We start from the raw sequence: 19048 nt of genomic DNA on the forward strand, positions 1-19048 counted from the left end.
AGAAATTTAGTAAACCTGAGGCAGCAACAAAATCTAACATTGTCAGCATGGTGCAATGAGGAGAAATGCATTCATTTCTCCTAATTTTTTTCTCTTTTTATGTGTGCAGCATTCTGCAACACCCATAGAAAGAGCAAATCGCCTTTTAAGATTGATTTTGTTCAGGTAGGTGTCCCTTCCTGGACAAAAACAATCTCACCTTCAACGCACCCGTTCTTGCACCATGGCGCAAGGGCGGCTGTGTTGGTGCTCAGCAGCTAATTTAGCGCCAGCGCCGAGGGAAACACAGAGACACACCGTATTTTTGTAAATACAGCGCATCCCTGCGTTTCTAAAGTGACACAGCATGGCACTGCAATTTTGACTCAGCGCTGCGCCACTTTATTGTAAATATGCCCGAAGTCTCAATCCACCTTAACAAATACCCACAACTCTCCGATTCGTGTCACACAGTTGAACGTCCCATTTAAAAAGAGACTTCTCCTTGTGAGATGGTGATAAACGTTAACACTCTGGCAGAACACTATACACTAAATAGCTTCATGTAATATGAGCCGTTCCAGGTTCTGGCGTTGCAAGGGCAATGCTCTTGGTGAACATGTGCATACGGAACTCGTGTTGAGATGCAATGGCCAAACATGCTTTGTTTTTTCAAGGTACGCACAGTCACATCTAGCAGCAGAAGATAATGACACTAGTTAGTTATGAAGAGATGATAGCACAAGAAGAGATACAATAAAATAAATAAATAAAACATGCATGGTTAATTAACAGTATTGTATTGCACATTATTTCTTGTAGCTTAAACTAATTTCAAAATAGAAAATATAATTTCCTTTTTAAAGGTATGTTGCTTTTAATGCCATATTTTTATATGAACATGTTTTTCTGTGTATGTAATTCCTGTCTCTTTTATCACATTCAATGTGTCTTCTGTAGTCTAAATAAATAATAAGTAAATACTGCTGGGTCTAATTTTTTACTGTTTTGTTTTCTAGAGCGTTTATACCTTGTGCAATACATTATTATCACATCCATTCGAACAGTGCCACGACTATGTGAGTCCTTTCCCTTTCATGGCTAGCTGCACCAGTGATCTCTGCATGTAAGTATTAAACGTAACCATTAAAATAGTATTACATTTTACAGATTAACTTTGTACATGATAGTGAAACTTTATTCTCTAATACATCTTTTCATACAATCCAAAAAAGAGCGATACCACACAAATGCATTTCTTACAGAAATGTTGCATTTTCTCCTACACAAATATGGCCCCAGGGATGACATCAAAAACAAATCAAACTCATATTATCCCTAGTAGTGTCCAAAATTATAATTTCACTGGTGAATTAACTTTTCAACTCTAGGAAGTTGAGAAGTTTGTCAATAAATCACCATTTCACCAGCAGGCAATCGTTTTAAAAACAAAACTCACCAAGTCTGTGGAGGAAACACTTTGCAGCCTTTGCATACCTCTCTGACAAATGTCCATACACTGTAGTTTGTTGACTTACTGTAGGAAAGTGCCCTTGTTGGCATGGTTACCCACCCCCCTCTTTTTGCCTGCTATTGATGCCAACTTTGATTGAGAGTGTGCTGTGACCCTGCTAACCAGGTCCCAGCACCAGTGTTCCTTCCAAAATCTGTACATTTGCTCACACAGTTGGCACAACCCTGGTCCACACGGCCTTTGCAGCTTGCATCTGCTGGTGGGGAGAAAAGACAAAGTTGACATGGCACCCCTCTCAGGGTGCCAGGCTCACAAACCGCTGCCTGTGGCATTAATAGGTCACCTCTCTAGCAGGACTTACAGCATTAAGGCAGGGTGACTATACCACAGATGAGAGCATAGCTGTATGAGCACTATGCCCCTACAGTGTCTAAGACCATTCTTTGACATTGTAAGTGAAGTGTAGCCATATTGAGTATATGGTCTGGGAGTTTGTCATTATGCACTCCACAGCTCCATAATGGCTTCACTGGATACTGGGAAGTTTGGTATCAAACTTCTCAGCACAATAAACCCACACTGATGCACTCAGAGGGCATCTTAGAGATGCCCCATGAATGTTAGCCAAACTGCCGGTGCAGGACTGACCAGTCTGTGCCAGCCTGCCACTTTCAGACAAGTTTCCGACCACATGGGGTGAGAGCCTTTGTGCTCTCGGTGGCCACAAACAAAGCCTGTCCTGGGTGGAGGTGCTTCACCCCTCCCCACTGCAGGAACTGTAACACCTGGTGGTGAGCTTCAAAGGCTCAAGCCTCTTGTTACAGTATGCCCAGGCATTCCAGATAGGGGAGTTGTCTACCTCTAGGACAAAGCCCCACTTTTGGCAGCATGTCTGGCAGGAAAATTAGGGAAAGCAGGGAGGAGTGACCACTCCAGCTAGGACCACCCTTAAAGTGAGCCCCTCCCTGCAGAATCCTCCATCTTAGTTTGGGGGAAAGGGACCAATAGGGTTAGGTCTGTGTCCCCCTGCCCAAAGGGAGTAGACACAAGAAGGGTGTATCCCCCCTCAGGGACAGTGGCTATTGGCAATCTGACCCCTGAAACGCCCCTAAATCCAGTATTTAAGGGCTCCCTTGAATCCAGTTAGTCAGATTCCTGGTGACCTCAGAAGAAAGAAGAAGGACTGCTAAGCTGATACCCCAGCAGAGAAGAAGGAAGACGAAAACTAACTTGGCACCAGCCAGTGCTTAATTTGTAAATAAAAACATGCCGGTGCCCAATGCCCTCCTCTTAAGCATGCAGCTGCTGCAATTAAATGTGCAAACACTGAATACTGAGGCAGCGTAATCCTAAAGCCATCTTGAGCCTCTTCAATCCATTTAAAGCCACTCCCTGCACCTTCAGCTCACTCTTGCAGCTTTCTGCTTTCTCTCATTGTGACGCTTTTTCGTTTTTCTCTTCCTCCGTCTTTCTCATATGTGTCTTTTGCTCACAGTAAATGCTTGAGGCAGAAAAATAAGTACTGACCCTCAAAAATAAGGTGGTGCTCTGCAGCAGAAACAACAAGCACAAATTAACCACTGGCCCTAGCCCTACCGGCCTGTCTCCTGCTTCAAAGAACCCTCCAAAAGAAGGTGATGCATTCTGTGGGTCCAAGGACTTCTGCCAAGCTTCCAGAGGACTGCCTCCATCACAAAGGACCAGGAACTCTCGTGGACAGCAGCATGGCCCAGAAAAAAACACATCTAGGGACTCCAGAGCCTCTCCTTATCCACGAGTCCTGACCACTCTGCACCCTATGCCCACAGTCCGGGCCCTGGTGGGACAACCGACTAGAGAGGATCCCCAGGCGATTCCGAGGAAGTGCCCACCCTGAGTTGACATGCTGGGAAGCAAGTATTGATTTCAGTTTATCTAGTTTCACATTTTGAAATTCGGCCAACAGATGGGTATCTCTCTCTCTCTCTCCCTCTCTCTCATTTGCATCCAAGGACAATGTTTTGTCTTTTATTCTTGGCTCACAAAACCGACACAGAGATGATATAAAACCTAACCGAGGGCCACCAAACCTAACTACCAAGACAGACATTTATTTATTTGGGGGGGTGAAATCCCCCCCGCCCAGAACTACACCCCTGTCTATGACTTCTCCAAATAAAAACTGTAATCTGTATACGCGTCAAAGAATAGTCTGCCAGATCCTACAAAATACACCAAAAAAGAGAATAAAAGAGCATCACCCTCCATCAAAACAGTAGGGGAGTGTAGAGAGTGAATGTTCTGTTTTTTTCATCTATTGTTGATATTCAATTTGATTCACAAATTTTCTAATCAATGACATTTTTGTAGATATTGGGGCTTCTATCCAGCCAGAGTGCAGTCAGCCAAATGTGCAGTTAAAGAAGATCCATTGTAAAACATGAAAACTGCAAAATATGACCACATTGCCGAAAGGGGTCAAAACACAGTAATTGCTAACAGAACTAGGAAGATGAGTCACTCAAATATACATGTGTGCATGACCAGACACATGCAGGCAATCACTTAGGTCAAACTTGGCACCTGATGTTCTGAACATGATGGTATTAGAATTGTATGAGAACTTGTGAGGTGAATGCACATCTGGGTCATGGCTGTGGGCCAAAAGACTTTCATTAAAATAGACCATGAAGAGAATTATTCTATGTACAGCACATTTTCATTGTGTCATGTCTGAAATAACAGTGGGTGAAATTGCAAATTCTTCTGTGAAATTTTATATGGTTTGCAGATTGCAGCACTCACCAGTGGGCGATAAGTCCTTCAAAATAAGTTTTTTGCAGAAGGATTATTTTTCTGCAAAACGTTTCTTGAAAGAGAAATGCTACTTGAAAAAGAGAAGTTTTGTTGGGATTTTCTTCAAAAAAATCTACTCTGGAAAATATGTCCTCATAATTTAAACTTTAAAACCTTTATGGTGTATCCAGAGCTTGCAATTTTTTTATAAAGGTTTTCAAAGATGTAGGGTGAACATCTTTGTACCTAGTCTCTGTCCATGCTCTACATGTCATGCAAGGTGGCATAATGTGGCATGTCATCTGAGATGAATATGAGAATACCCTGCTCCCATGCATGTCCCTTGTACGTCTGTCTCATTCTGCTTTCCTGATGTCAGGAGATTATGAGCTGCAGGCAGTTTGTTACATGGATTGTTCCTGTCTTCATGGTAGAGATTAGGTAAAAATGATGGACAGGAATGTGGCCCAATATGATAAAAAGTAGTTAGAATTAATTAAAGCATTCCATCCATCACTTTCTGTGCTATCTAGATGGTTAAATGTGCCAGTAGCACTGCAAATAAATCCCTGTAAAAGCAAGCTAACCTCCTATTGAACATGCAGTATGTGCTACAGAAATGCCTGTATCTGTTGTAGTGACAGGTTTGATTGCAACTGTACACTTCATGAAGGTATGTAGCCTGTGGATACCTTACTGTCCACATTTGTTAGTCAACCTATTGGTTTCTCCCACCAGGCAGTAATTGAGTAAATGTTAGTAACTCAACACACTTTCACAGGACAAGATGTGGGCTAATTTTAAATAGACAGATACAATTTGTGAAGTTCCCAAATTCCGCAATACAGGAAATATATAAAATGTCTCACCTCTTGGCATTAGGCAATTTTGCATAATTTCACAGTGGAAGAGTGATTCATTCATAAAATGTCTTTACTTTAGCATGGGCTTATCATTGCCTGTCTCCTGTAACCATTCATTTACTCATAATGGAACATCCAATTGGTAATGCAATCACATTACTACTTCGAGCTAATACTAACGTTTTATGTGAAATATCAAGCCATGTACCTATTCCGGTTTACCTTTCAGGATACACAACTCATCTATACTGTGGATATTGCCAGTTTGCTAGGTGTCCTTAAGAGATTCCGAGAACTTTAGAAACTCCATATTATGGATTCCTTAGACTCCTGAGGACACAATGTTTGACTTTGAAAGTTGGACAAGGTCTTGAAAAAGTCACATACAGGTGAAACACGTGCTGACTGCTAGCTTTTCTGTTTGAATTTCCAATCAAGACTTGTATGAACCCTAAGGACATATTATTGTTAAATTACCTGAACTATTTAACCAGTCGGGATGACTCATCTTTGCACCTACGTGATGATTCGGTGTCATTGTCTTTAGTAATATTTAGATTGGGAATCCTATGGGCTCATATTCAAAGTGCACCCTATGGTAGCAGGGCATAGGATACCATGAGAGCATTATGTTTTATTTGACTTATATTTGTGCAATTTGATTACTTCCACCCAAACCTTGGTGTTTCAGGTGTACGATTTGTAGCCATTTCGACTAGAAGGCTTTGTATAATTCCATAAAGGAGTGGAATCCTCATTGGTGGATAGCAGACACTTTTCTACAAATAATTTGTGCAGTGGAAGCCCAATCAGTTCGAACCCTGTAGGACATGTCATCCACAGCAACACAACTTCAAACAAACGTTCTCCTGCTAAACATGCTGGATTGATCAGTCCACTTTGTTCTAAGCATTAAATGCTGGATAATGGAGCACTCTTTGATGAGGAGAGCTGATGAATTGGAGGTTTCTAACATAGTCCATACATAATAATCAAATCATAACTCCCCTTTAATACTAATCATAAGAAGAATGTATTTACCACAACAAGCCATCGAGGCGATATTGGCTTCTCCTCATCATCCTAGCCTATTCGCACGAACATATGCACTTAAAAAGTGCATTCTTCAGCTGTAACCAGCATGGACAAATGGGAAAACTATCTGGGGCTGTGCAATTAACTCACCATTCTACTAGATTACTAAAACTGCATGTCTGTCTCTCATACTTCTTTCACACCATTAAGTCCAGTGCCCCCAGATGAGATAAGAGCACTTTTCTGGTCATTCATGCTCTACATCAAAATGTTTCCTACATAGGCACTCTGTAGTTAACATCACCCTTTTAGCCTCACAGTTCTATGCAGTGTAGCTTGCTCTACATCCAGAAAGGTGTTTTTGCACTCACATAGGTGTAAGAAACCTGATATGAATGGTGCAATACTTTGCAATAAAACAGAAGAAATATGATAGAAGCCTACTTTTCTACTCAAGTTTTTCACAAACATTCATTTACCACATATATGCATATCCAAATGTGTGCTTTTGTGATTGGTTGCAATATAATGTGGTCATGAATGGTAAGCTCATTCTCATGACTTAAATAGACAATATGCTAAAGCAATGAATATTTTTATATTTATTAGGTCTGGCAATGATGATCAGACATGGTGTCGAGCATTAACTGAATATGCAAGGGCCTGTGCCCAAGCAGGCAGTCCACTTCACTGGTGGAGAAGACAGGTTCAACAGTGTGGTACGTAAATTGTGTTCAGATATTGTTTCAGAAAGTGAAGCAAAAAGTTGTCTGTTATTGCACAATTAGAGATTGTTTCACTAGGTGATAAAAATGTTGCTCATGAAAATAGTATTTCTTCATATTAACCTTTATACCTTTTTACCATTGTTCTGCAGTTCTCACCCAGGCATAGCAGCATGAGCAACTTTGTTGTGTTTATATGTTTTGATTTTGATTAAATTCCAGGCCACATGAATGCTAAGAAATTCATTTTTGTTTTGACCCATTTCATCAATAAATTACACATAAAAATTATATTGCTCCCCATTTGAAAATTTACATAAATTGATACCTTAATGTGGCAAACTGATCAATGTGAGTTGTTTATACCTTACTTTAGAATTTTTGTTAATCATTTTGTAGAGTTAAATGAACAGAGATCAGATCAGGTGACTCAGAACTATAAAAGCAGCAAAATATCATCCATGGATCAGAACAAAATGCAGTTCATTAATACAGCACATTTACAATTGCTAACAGAAAGACATAAACACATATCAGCTTAAAATCCATAAAAACTATTGTGATTTATAAAATATTCCCATTACAGAGTAATAGTGGTTAAATATAGCTAGCATGCTAAAATGAATTACTATCATATTAGCTAACAAAGTTAGGAGTCAATTATGAGTTTGGCAGTCAGAGTCATGGTCAGCCACAGTTGTGCTCCTGGTGGCAACGCCATGCTGATCATGACTCCACTTTCCTCCAACCTTTCCATGGGATAGGCTGGAGGAAAGTCAGTGCTTGGGGCCACAGGCTGCCCCTGTACTGCCCATGTCCATGTTGTGGGCAGTGCAGGGTCCCCCCCTGCCAGCACCTTTAGAATATGAACTCTCTGCAGACAGGTCACATTCTGAGGGTGCTGGTGTGCAATGGCATTGGCCTCGGCTTCCTAAGGGAGCCGAGGCCAATGCTGCTGCACTGTTTCTGCCAGGCTGACCATCGGAAACGTTGTAATTTGATAATTCTGCTGGTCAGCCCGGTGCAAATATCATAATATGATGTGGGGTGAGGCCGCTGGGTTGAGAGTGGCCTTGTCCCCGCGGCTTTGGCAGTCTGATGGTCGGACCGCCAAAGTCGTAATGGGGCCCTTAATCCTAAATTTAGCTGCCACAATTAAAAACATTCCTCCTGTCATATTAGCTAATCAGCTTTTTCCATAGTTTAGCTACCACAAATATAAATTTCCCTACAAAGTGGCACACTGAGGGTGATGTTAATAAAAGAAGGTATAGGAATACAGAGTGTTATGTTCTAATATAACTTTTCCTTAGCAGGTGCACAATGTGCGGTTTGATCATTGGATGAAAAAAAGAGCCCCTCTGACAGAGACACGGAGAGTTGGGCTCTGACCAATTTTTGTTTAGTTTTAACTCATCCTTCTTCTTGTGTCTCCAATTGTTAATTTCAGCAAGTTGTCATTTCCTATATTACTTCTAATAGTGTTTGGGGTATTGAAAAAATCTCACAATCCTACGTCATTACAGCAGTCACTTATTATGTCTGCCAATGGGTCTTTGCCATTTCTCTAATAATAGATGGGGTAATGGCATTTCTCGTTTCATTGTGGCAGCAGGGTTGCGCTAGATCATTTTCCAAAGAAGCAAAGAAGCTTGTTTAATGTGACTTTTCAGTACAATCCATTCATAGCTCCTCATGCATGAACTGAGCAGGTTCTGACTGAGATGAACCCTAGTGAAGTCTCAATAATTATTTTCTTCCTGCCTTGATGCAACCTTCATTAACAAAACCCTAGGTGCCTGTGCTATATGTCAAGATCATTATACTCGTGCATCCATATAGCATAAGTACATGGGGCAATACGTTGTGCTCTCGCTTTAAAGCAAAGTTAAAAATATCACCTTGTTACTGAAAAATTGTTTTCTTTTTTAAAAAGTAAGGCATTTCAGTTCAGACACACATCAAAAATATTGTCCAGAAATGGAAAGTCCTTAACAGAGTTACTTAGGCTATCTCAGGCATACACCAACTTAGTTTAGTAATCTTTGCATTAAAGAACCTTTTTGAACAACTAGAAAAATGCTTGAAGGCAAATAATCCATGCAGGCTGCATAGCTTTTAATCAAGGTGTGAATGCCGTTAGAAGTCCTTGGGAAAAAAGACTGCACCATAGATCGATGGAGGTGTGTGTTTCCTTCCAATCACAGTGTGCCATGTCCTGCAGCCCTCAGCATATATTTACCATGATTGGTGTACAAAATAAAGAGGGATGGGACCAGTGCATAATCCGGAAAAATATCTCTCAGCAAAGGAAGTGTCCACACATTTCCCATACCATGTTATAAAGGATTTATTTGCATTCATTCAAGAGCTGTGGTGGCTAAGTCAACTCTCATACCAGGCAGTAATTTCCACTTTTATTTTGTAAGTGACAAACATGGAACGTAAGTCCTTGAAAGCTAAATGTGAGGATTATTTCTGAACTGTGATATGCCAGAAAGTTATGAAATGGAGACTAAGGGCCCGGTTCAGATATTGGCAGACAGATTACTTCGTCACAATTGTGACTGATGTCCCGTCCTCCAAAAACTAAATCACATAATTTCCTACAGGATTTATATTTTGGCGGCCAGGATATCCATCACTGTTGTGACAGAGTAACCCATCTGCCAAAATCTAAATGAGGACTTTAGACTTTGTTCAATCATGCCCACTCATTGGCAAAAACCATGTTGTGTGTCTGTCAGAGCTCAAACTGCCTATCAGTGAAAAACATATTGGATGAATGGTAGCCATTTATAAAGGTACACTGCTATAAATATTAGTGTTTTCTTCCTTCTGGTTCAAAATGTTATCCCTCCTTTTGAGAAAATGGCACTGATCATCAGAAAATTTGTAATTATGAAGACTGTGGGCCTGATTATGAGTTTGGTGGGCGGCTTTTCCGACTGCCAGACCCGTGGTGAAGAGACCGCCATAGAGGTGGCAGTCTCCCCACCGACCCCATTACAACTTTCACACTAGGCTGATGGGCGGGAACCAAAGTTCCCACCTGTCAGCACAGTGGGAAAGGTGCAACTGCATTGCTGTCTGCTCATAATAGAGCTGGCAGCAATGGTGCTGCATGCAGCATGCATCGGCACGCTTAAGATGCACACTGTCTGAATGGTGCTGGGCAGTGCAGGGGCCTCTTTGTGGGCCCCTGCAGTTGCTCCCCGCCAGCCTTTGCATGGCGTCACACTACCATGAAAAGGCTGGCGGAGAACAAGTTTGTAATTAGCAATGTGACGCTGAGTTCAGTGCCGCCCTGGCTGATTACAACCAGGACCGCATCAACCCATTAAAGTCACTAAACCCTTTGTACTTGTATCCTTACCTTTGGCCTCATTACGAGTTTGGTGGTCCAACCGCCAGATTACGATCCTGGTGGTTGGACTGCCAGGAGACCACCTCTTCTGCCGGGGTCAGGGATCCTGATGGGTTGGAGGTGGTCAAAGTTGTGGTCATCCACAGCGGTGTCGAGTTCACCACTGCTGTGCTGAACACAACTTACTGTTCCGCCAGCCTTTTTAGACATTTACGAGCTGTAAATTTCCAGAATCAACAATCAGAGCCAGCTTGTTGAATGTGTTCACTGGTGTTTGGATAAAACAAAAATATTCTGAATACCAAACATTGTGTCAAGAAAATCGGGATAGCAAAAATATCATCAACAGGGATATCAAAGATAAAAATATATTTTTTTGGTGTTGTTTTTAATATGGTTGTACAACTTTTGAATGTGATAAATATTGTTGCAGGTAATTACATTTTTAAGTGTTAATTAGTATGTATTTTATTGTAGTGTGTTTGTGCATGTTTATTATTTTTTATATGTGGTTTAGAAAGATACTTTAGTTATGAAAGTGTTGAAATTTGTATCTTTAGATGTGTTAATGTATATAAATAGCTGTTTTGTACTTTTTTTAGGGATTCGGTTTGGGAGATTTTTTTTAAAGTATATATTTTAAATTAACTTTGTTGTTAATAATGTTAATGAATTGCAAATTAATAATTTTCAATTTTAAAATGTATTTGGTTACACTGATATGTTTAATACATTTTAATGTATTATTAATACAAATATATATTAATGGTATAAGATTTTTTTTTTAAACAAATGGTATTTTACATTTTAAAAATGTATGACAATTTTTTCAAAAATGTTAAATATTTAGAGATATTTTCATACAAAATTTTAAAAATCTATACATTTTGTAAAAAATATTTTAAATTGTAGAAATATTATTAGTATTTTTTTAATTGTATTTTTTTATTTAAAATATATTTTTAGTTTTAAAATGTGAAACGTATTAAAATATTCTCTATTTCATGATTTTTAATTTTGGTTTATGATTTTTATTTTTAATGTGTAGTTTAAAGTTTAGGAATGATAGTAAATATTGTTGAATATATTCTTCATTAACTATAATTCAAATATTTTGTGTATTTTAATATCCAGATATGTACATATAGGTTTGTAGTGTGGCCAGTGTTTTTTAAGATGAAATTGAAATCAGATGTATTGTTAAAAACTGTGTGTGAATATGGAGTAGTCATTTTGTATTTAATATGTTTAATTTGTATTACCTTGTTTAAAATGTTTACATTGGAAAGAACATTGAAAATGTCAACTCTTTAGCATTCAACACCTTCTTCAAATTGCCTTAGACTATACAACTTAACAATAAATGTCACCCTTTTGGTGTCCAACACCTTCCTAAAATTAGTAAATGTTACTCCTTCGGTGTTCCCCATCATCCAAAAATTTGTTAGATTGGAATGTGAATATTAACTGTCACCCATTTAGTGTCCAGTTCATTCATCAATTGGATTAGATTGGAGTCGATATAGTCAGTCACGCCTTTAGTGTCCAATGCCTTCCTGAACTTGGTTTAGATTGGAGTGAGAATAGTAAATGTCACCCCTTCAGTGTCCAACACCTTCCCCAAACTGATTTAGACTGGAGTGGGAATAGTAAATGTTAACACATTAGTATCCAACACTTTCCCCCAATATGGTAAGTTTGGAGTGGGAATAATATATCCCACCCCTTTAGCCTCCAATACTTCCTCAAATTAGTTTAGATTGGAGTGTGAATAGTAAATGTCCCTCATTTAGTGTCCCGCATGTTCCTCAAAATGGTTTTGATTGGAGTGGTAATAGTAAATGTGACCCTTTTAGTGACCAAGGCCTACCTCAAATTGGTTTAGTATGGAGGTGGAATAGTAAATGTCAACTCTTCAGTCTCCATCACCTTTCCCAAATTAGTTTAGATTGGAGTTGGAACAGTAAAAGTCACCTCTTTGGTGCCCTCTACCTTCCCCACATTGATTCAGATTGGAGAGTGAATAGTAACTGCCATCCCTTTAGTGTCCAACTCCTTCTCCCAATATGGTTAGATTGAAGTGAAAATAGTAAATGTCACTCCCTTAGTGTTCACCTCCTTTCCCAAATTAGTTTATATTGAAGTGAAAATAGTAAATGTTACCCTTTTAATGTCCAACACCTTCCCCCAATATGGTTGTATTACAGTGGGTATGGTAGATGTCACCCTTTAGTGTTTAACACTTTTTTTAAATGATTTATGTCAGAGTGATGATTTCATTTTTTAATTGTTGTCTGAAATCTTTTATTTTTATAAGTATGTAGTATAAATAGTTTGGCCCTCATTTCTCAAACATGATTGAATCGAACTGTGTAAGTGATCAAATTACAGACACAGACCTCAAAAGCATGGAAGGAAGGGCTATATCTGACATTGTCCTTTAGAAAATGCAAAAAAGAATTTGATTGATGTCATCAGCTGGAGCCACATTGCATAACTCACAAAAGGAATCTAACATCACATAATGTAACATTCAGAAAGATGGCAGTACAGCAGTTCCTGATCACAGGGTCATTACAATCCAGTGCTTCTGAATCTGTTGGTATGACGCAAACAAATGTCAGTTATGTGCCACAGGCACTTTGGCCTACAATGATGAAAAACATCAATAATACTTACTATATACAGTTTGAATAAAAAGAGTGTTTAGACAATGTGAAGTAAAACTAACATTGATTTGGCCTACAACTACCTAAGTACTGACCACATGATGACATACATATGCATTATGGCCACCATACGATAAGTCCAAAGAAGTCTTCTTAACTTCTATCCCATCACTGTGCAAGCTGTCTTGGCACATGTTGTGTATACCCAAACTCTGTGATATACATTCCCAGGAACAATCCATGTCCACTTCCTATGTCCCAACAGCATCAAATACCTTCCAATGTCATAACTCTGAAATGTCCAAAGATGCCATGGTGAAATTACCTAAACAAACATAAAAACACAGAGTATAGTTATGTAACCATACAAATAACACACTTCACATAGCAAACATCAGGAGAACGCAGCCCATAAGAAAAATCTGGCATATACAAAGCAACATTTACTAAATGTGAATGTGCCAAAAGGTTCATCACCAAACACCCTTTGCCAGATTTTCCCAGAGCTTAAGTCTCCTACCACGTTTCAAAGAACATACTCCTCACATCATCATCACAATAAGAGTTCATTGTACAGTCAGTCATGACAACCCATGACATACTTACACTCATGAGATGAAGCTGCCAATGAGGTCCTGTCACAAGTCAACTCCTTCTCCTTCACCACAATCATCATCATTTGGCATTTCACGATCATCACCAGGTGGCCCCTCAGGCTTTCTTTCTTCTGCGATGTAAGGTATGTTCCTTTGCAGGGTGATGTTATGGAGCATGCAGCAGACCACGGTGATCTTACACACCTTCCTGGGTGAGTAGAGGTGCACTCCCCCAGTCTTGGTCAGGCAGTAAAATCTGGCCTTCAGGAACCTAAAAGCCAGCTCAACTGGTAACTGTGTTCTTCCATGCACCTCATTGAAGCAGACTTCCTCTGGTGTAGTTTGATTCCTCAGAGGTGTGAACAACCAAGGACAGTTAGGATATGCTGAGCCTCCTGTTTTGCAATGAGACAGAAGAGCTACAATGAGTCACACGCTCACTGATCATAGCATCTGACACTCCACACAGAAAGTTGGGACATTTGTTACTTACTAACAGGCCAGGCCCACTCCATTTGCAGTTGAGACATCAGCTGGGTTATGGTGCTGTTCTGCATTGCAAAGGAATCAATCAATCAATCAATCAGGGTTTATAAAGCGCAGCTACTCACCCGTTAGGGTCTGAAGGCGCTGGGAGGTGTGGTGTAGTGTGTACCAGATGTGGATTAAAAAAGCCATTTCTTCAGTTCCTTCATGAAGCTGGGGAGGGAGGTAGTTTGTCTGATGTGGATGGGTAGGGCATTCCAGGTGGTGGCAGCGAGGAAGAATAAGGAACGTCCTCCTGTTCTGGTTTTCCTGATGTGGGGTACTTCTGCGAGAGAGAGCTGAGCGTAGCATCCTGTGGGGTACATGGAGGTTGAGTCGCTTGTTAAGGTAGGTAGGTCGGGTGTTGTGGAGAGCTTGTGTGCATAGGTGAGGATTTTGAAAGTGATTCTTTTCTTAATGGGGAGCCAGTGCAGTATGCGTAGGTGTTATGAGATGTGACAGTGTCGGGGTAGGTCAAGTATCAATATGGTGGCGGCGTTTTGGATGTTTTGCAATTTGCAGGTGAGTTTTTTGTTGATTCCGGTTAGAGTGCTTTGCCGTAGTCCAGTCTGCTGGAGGTAAGGGTTGTGTGACGGTCTTCCTATGCTTGGAGGGGATCCATTTGAAGGTCTTGCGTAGAAGGCAGAGGGTGCGGAAGCAGGTGGAGATGACTGAGTTGATCTGATGCTTCATGCTGAGGTTCAAGTCTAGGATGATTCTGAGATTGCAGGCTTGGGTGGCGGGGTGGGTGGGTTTCTGATGGTGGGTGGCCATCAGGAGTGACTCCATGCGTTGGTTTGAGGGCCCAGGATGAGTACCTCGGTCTTGTTTGTGTTGAGGTGAAGGCAGCTATCTCTCATCCAGTTGGCGACTGCTTTCATGCTCTCATGAAAGTTGTGTCTGGCCTTGTCTGGTTAATTTGAGAGGGAGATGAGTTGGGTGTCATTGGCATAGGAGATGATGCTTATTAGATAGCTTCTGACGATGGTGGCTAGCGGGGCCATGTAGATGTTGAACAGCGTGGGGCTAAGGGAGGATCCTTGGGGCACTCTGCAGGTGTTGGATGTGGGTTCTGTGAAGAAGGGGGCGAGTCTCACTCGTTGCATTCTGCCGGAGAGGAAGGACTGGATCCAGTTGAGGGCCTTGTCTCTAATGCTGGCTTCATGGAGTCTTCTTATCAGGGTGTGATGGGAGACTGTGTCGAACACTGCCGAAAGGTCAAGTAAGGTGAGTGCCGCCATCTCTCCCTTGTCCAGTAGGGAGCGGATGTCATCTGTTGCGGTCAGGAGGGCTGTTTTAGTTTGACCTGAATCTGGATTGGGAGATGTCGAGGATGCTGTGGCTTTCTAAAAATGTGTTGAGTTGGCTGTTGACTGCTTTTTCTATGACTTTCGCAGGAAATGGAAGTAGGGAGATGGGCTAGAAGTTTTTGAGGTCAGTGGGGTCAGCGGAGGATTTCTTGAGGAGGGGGTTGATCTTGGCACATTTCCAGTCATCGGGGAAGGTGGTGGCAGCTAGAGAGCAGTTGATGGTTTGGCGGAGCTTGGGGGCAATGGAGTCTGCAGCTCTGTTGAAGGTGTGATGGGGGCATAGGTCCATGGGGGCCCCGGAGTGTAATGACTTCATGGTTTTCAATGTATCTTCGGTGGAGAGGGGGGTCCAGGTGGAGCTTGTGGGTTTGTAGGTGTCGGTGGTTGGATGAGGGTTCTGCTCATGGGTTGTCCTTGTTGAAACTGTCGTAGATGGTCTTGATTTTGTGGTGGAAGTAGGTTATTAGTCTGTCGCATAGGTCCCGTGAGGGTGGAATGTCCGATGTCTCGCTGTTGGGTTGGGCGAACACCATGATGATGTTGAAGAGTTGGGCGTTGCAGTGCTTTGTAAACAGTGTGCTTTCTGAGGGTGCTGATGTGCTATAGTACTGGTCTCGGCTCCCTTAGAGTTGAAGAGTTCCTTGCTGTTGTGTGATCGTGAGGAGATCGTGTCTTGGATAGCCTTCTTTCTGGTGTTTCTGATGAGTTGGATTCTGATTAGTTGGTGGTGTGTGGTGTGGTGGTGGTGGCTTTGAAGTTGCTGTGGGCTTCTGGGGATTTAGTGATTCTCCTGGGCTGAACCTGGGAACAGGGCACAGTTGCTTGAAATTTACAGATTTGGAAAGCAGACAACTTACACATTCATAGAATGAAAGTGCTTGCTGTTCCGTTAGACTTGTTTACTTGCATGCAGTGGCACTAATGCAATATGGGTGGCATTAATGGCTCCCACCACATGTGGGAGGTGACTTAATCCATAGAAGCCAACCTTCACATTGGCTAAATCCTCATGTTTGGTGAACTTGATGAAGCTGTCAATGTGTTTCATCATTGCTGATAGCACGTCTTTTAAAACACCACTGAACATAAGTTGTGCGATACCACCAGCTATGGCCCCTGTACACTGAAAGGACCCTGTGACCAGAAAGTGTAATACTGCCATGAGTCTCACAATGGGTTGTATACATGTTTGATTAGTGTTTTGGGGCATGAGATCTGGCTGCAACTGACAACATAGATCTTACATAGTTTGCCTATTCAGATGATACTGTTTTATCACATCCCTTCCTTTCATTGTCTTAAGGTCTAGAAATGGATGGTACAGTGGAGGTTGTCATCTCCTCACTCTCCCAAGGTACCTATATGTGTATTCAAATACATTGGTGTATTCACAATGTCCAGAGCTACATATATGATGAGTAAGACAAAAGTGATGTGACAAAACATTACTGGCTGAAAAAACATTATACACATTTCACATTTCAATTGTCTACTCCCCACGATCCAGTTATAGTTTCCATTATTGTCTACACATATGTCTACAACATGTATGTGCACATCATACACCTATGTGGTCCTCATGTGCGCCTTGTCAAAGAAAAATATATTTTCTCCTCCCAAATTACCATCACCAGCAGAGTACATTGCTCCGCGGTTACATGACATTTATGACCAGTAAAGCGCTACACTGATAATTGTGTACTAGAAATTACACATCAATGGAGTATCACATATGTGTACATGTTACAACACATTTGTAGTGGTAGTGATGCATTTACCAGTCAGCACAACTGTAGACCGCCAAAATGGCGGATGTCTGACTTCACATATTGGACCTTTGGAAGCTGCCGCCACTGGCGGAAGTCAACCACATGGTGGGCGGTTTCATCCACAGCCATCCCAGCCATAGGCTAACGTTGTTGACTGTGATGGTCGGGGACCAATGGCTGTGCCCATCTACGGTGATGACCACGTATGCGACATACATGTACTTCGTGGTTTGAAAAATAACCCACTTGCCTTATCACACTGCTGTCATCAACACCTACCCCACTTTAGCTGCTGTGTGCCGCCTCTGCGAGCATTCATGCCATGTCAATCAGGTGAAAGGGCCCCTGCCTTCTCTCCAGAGGAGCTGAAGAAACTTGTTGATGAGGTCCTTCACCTGCATGATCAGCTCAATGGCTCACCAGAGGAACAGGTAACTATCTCACATACGTATTTGACTATGTACATCACCATCCTTTCCTTTCCCATAGGCTACAATGTGCCTCTGAGTACCAGATATTTTTTGGATGACTGTAGTTACATTTTGTGGAGAATAGATAGATGTACCTGTCATGATCCCTCCTGTATACCCTACCAATTTCCCTAAAGAAAGTATAATGTTTGCCCTTGTCCTTACCCCTCACAAAGCCAAAGGGATCTCGGCTCCACCCAATCCCATCCCTTCCTCATCCAAATCCTCCCCTGCGTCACCTGACCCCTCCACTGACTCAGCCATACCCCTAAGAAACCCAAGAAAAATGACCCTTCCCCCAAACCCAGGCCCTCCTCTCCCAAAGCCAAACCCACCCCTCCCAAAACCAAACCCACCCCTCCCAAAAAAAAGCCCCCCCCCTGAAAAAACATCATTGAGGTGCCTGGACTGCCCAATTGATGCCTCTTCCTGGTGAGGTTCCCATGACAGTGTTCATAGAGGCACATTAAGTGGCACAGAAGTGTTATTTGTTCTAAATTAAAAAAAAAAAAGGTTGCTAGTTTTCATGCACATTAGTCCTGCTATTACTTTTCTACCATTTTGATGTTCATGAATACTTTGGTATGTATAACTACAGTTGTGTTTGTTTCACTCTGATTGATGATTCATTTGATGTGGTTGGTATGATCAGACTTGGAACCAGTTCTGGAGACACCCAGGATAAGTGGAAATGTACAATGGGTGGATATGTGGAATGTAATCTTATTGGAGCTGACATTGCATTGGGTATATTTCATATTGTAAGTATTTCATCTTGGCTTGGCCAATGTCAACATCAATTGGGTTCCCTTTCTCCTTTTGATATAGGTTGGACATTTGTTTCACGCGTGCAAGCTAGAAATGTGTTTGTCCACACATGTAGGATGTTCAATTACCTTTGTATACATTTTAATGGACGTGTCCATTTTCATGTGTGCACCTTATACCTACATGCTGTTACTGCTGTATTTGCTTTCATGACTTGCACTTATACATTTCTCCCATATGCATGGCACTTGGTTATACTAGTGGATGTTCCAGATATACACCAAGCCACAGTTCCTGTGCAGATAGAGGTTTTGACGGATTTGCAAAGTGGTATATGAACCAGGACACCTGTCTTCCAGGGGTACCCCTGGTAGAGGGATTCCTATTCTGCAGGTTTCTTCACATTGTGAACTTTGAATGTTTCTCAAACTGATTATTTGACATCCCATTAACCTTGCATTACCTTGAAATGTGGGTGATATGTTTAAGTCTATAACAGAGGTTTATCAGAGAAGGTGGAATACAGTTTCATGACACAATCATCCAAATGTATCTTTTATATCACAAAAGGCCATGGCATGTGAACAATGTGAGGGTGTCACTCAGATTTGTAGGTGGGATATTGATGATGAGTTGCTGTTGTGTGCCACAATGTTATGGACACATGACTTTCCCAGAATATTGGTTTTGCACACATTTAAAATTTAGAATAGTGTGGCTGTG

General features: G+C 41.3%; 1 protein-coding gene across 1 annotated transcript in view; it reads left to right on the top strand.

Moving 5' to 3' along the window:
• The window catches only part of OTOG (otogelin), a 956473-nt gene that overhangs the window by 119579 nt on the left and 817846 nt on the right, over positions 1–19048 (top strand). The window contains exons 7-9 of the mRNA XM_069221482.1: positions 110–165; positions 999–1105; positions 6736–6845. Coding sequence (XP_069077583.1) covers positions 110–165; positions 999–1105; positions 6736–6845 — 273 coding nt within the window. The remainder of the gene's footprint in view (positions 1–109; positions 166–998; positions 1106–6735; positions 6846–19048) is intronic.

This window comes from Pleurodeles waltl, chromosome 3_1 (assembly GCF_031143425.1).
Source record: "Pleurodeles waltl isolate 20211129_DDA chromosome 3_1, aPleWal1.hap1.20221129, whole genome shotgun sequence".
Classification (NCBI taxonomy): domain Eukaryota; kingdom Metazoa; phylum Chordata; class Amphibia; order Caudata; family Salamandridae; genus Pleurodeles; species Pleurodeles waltl.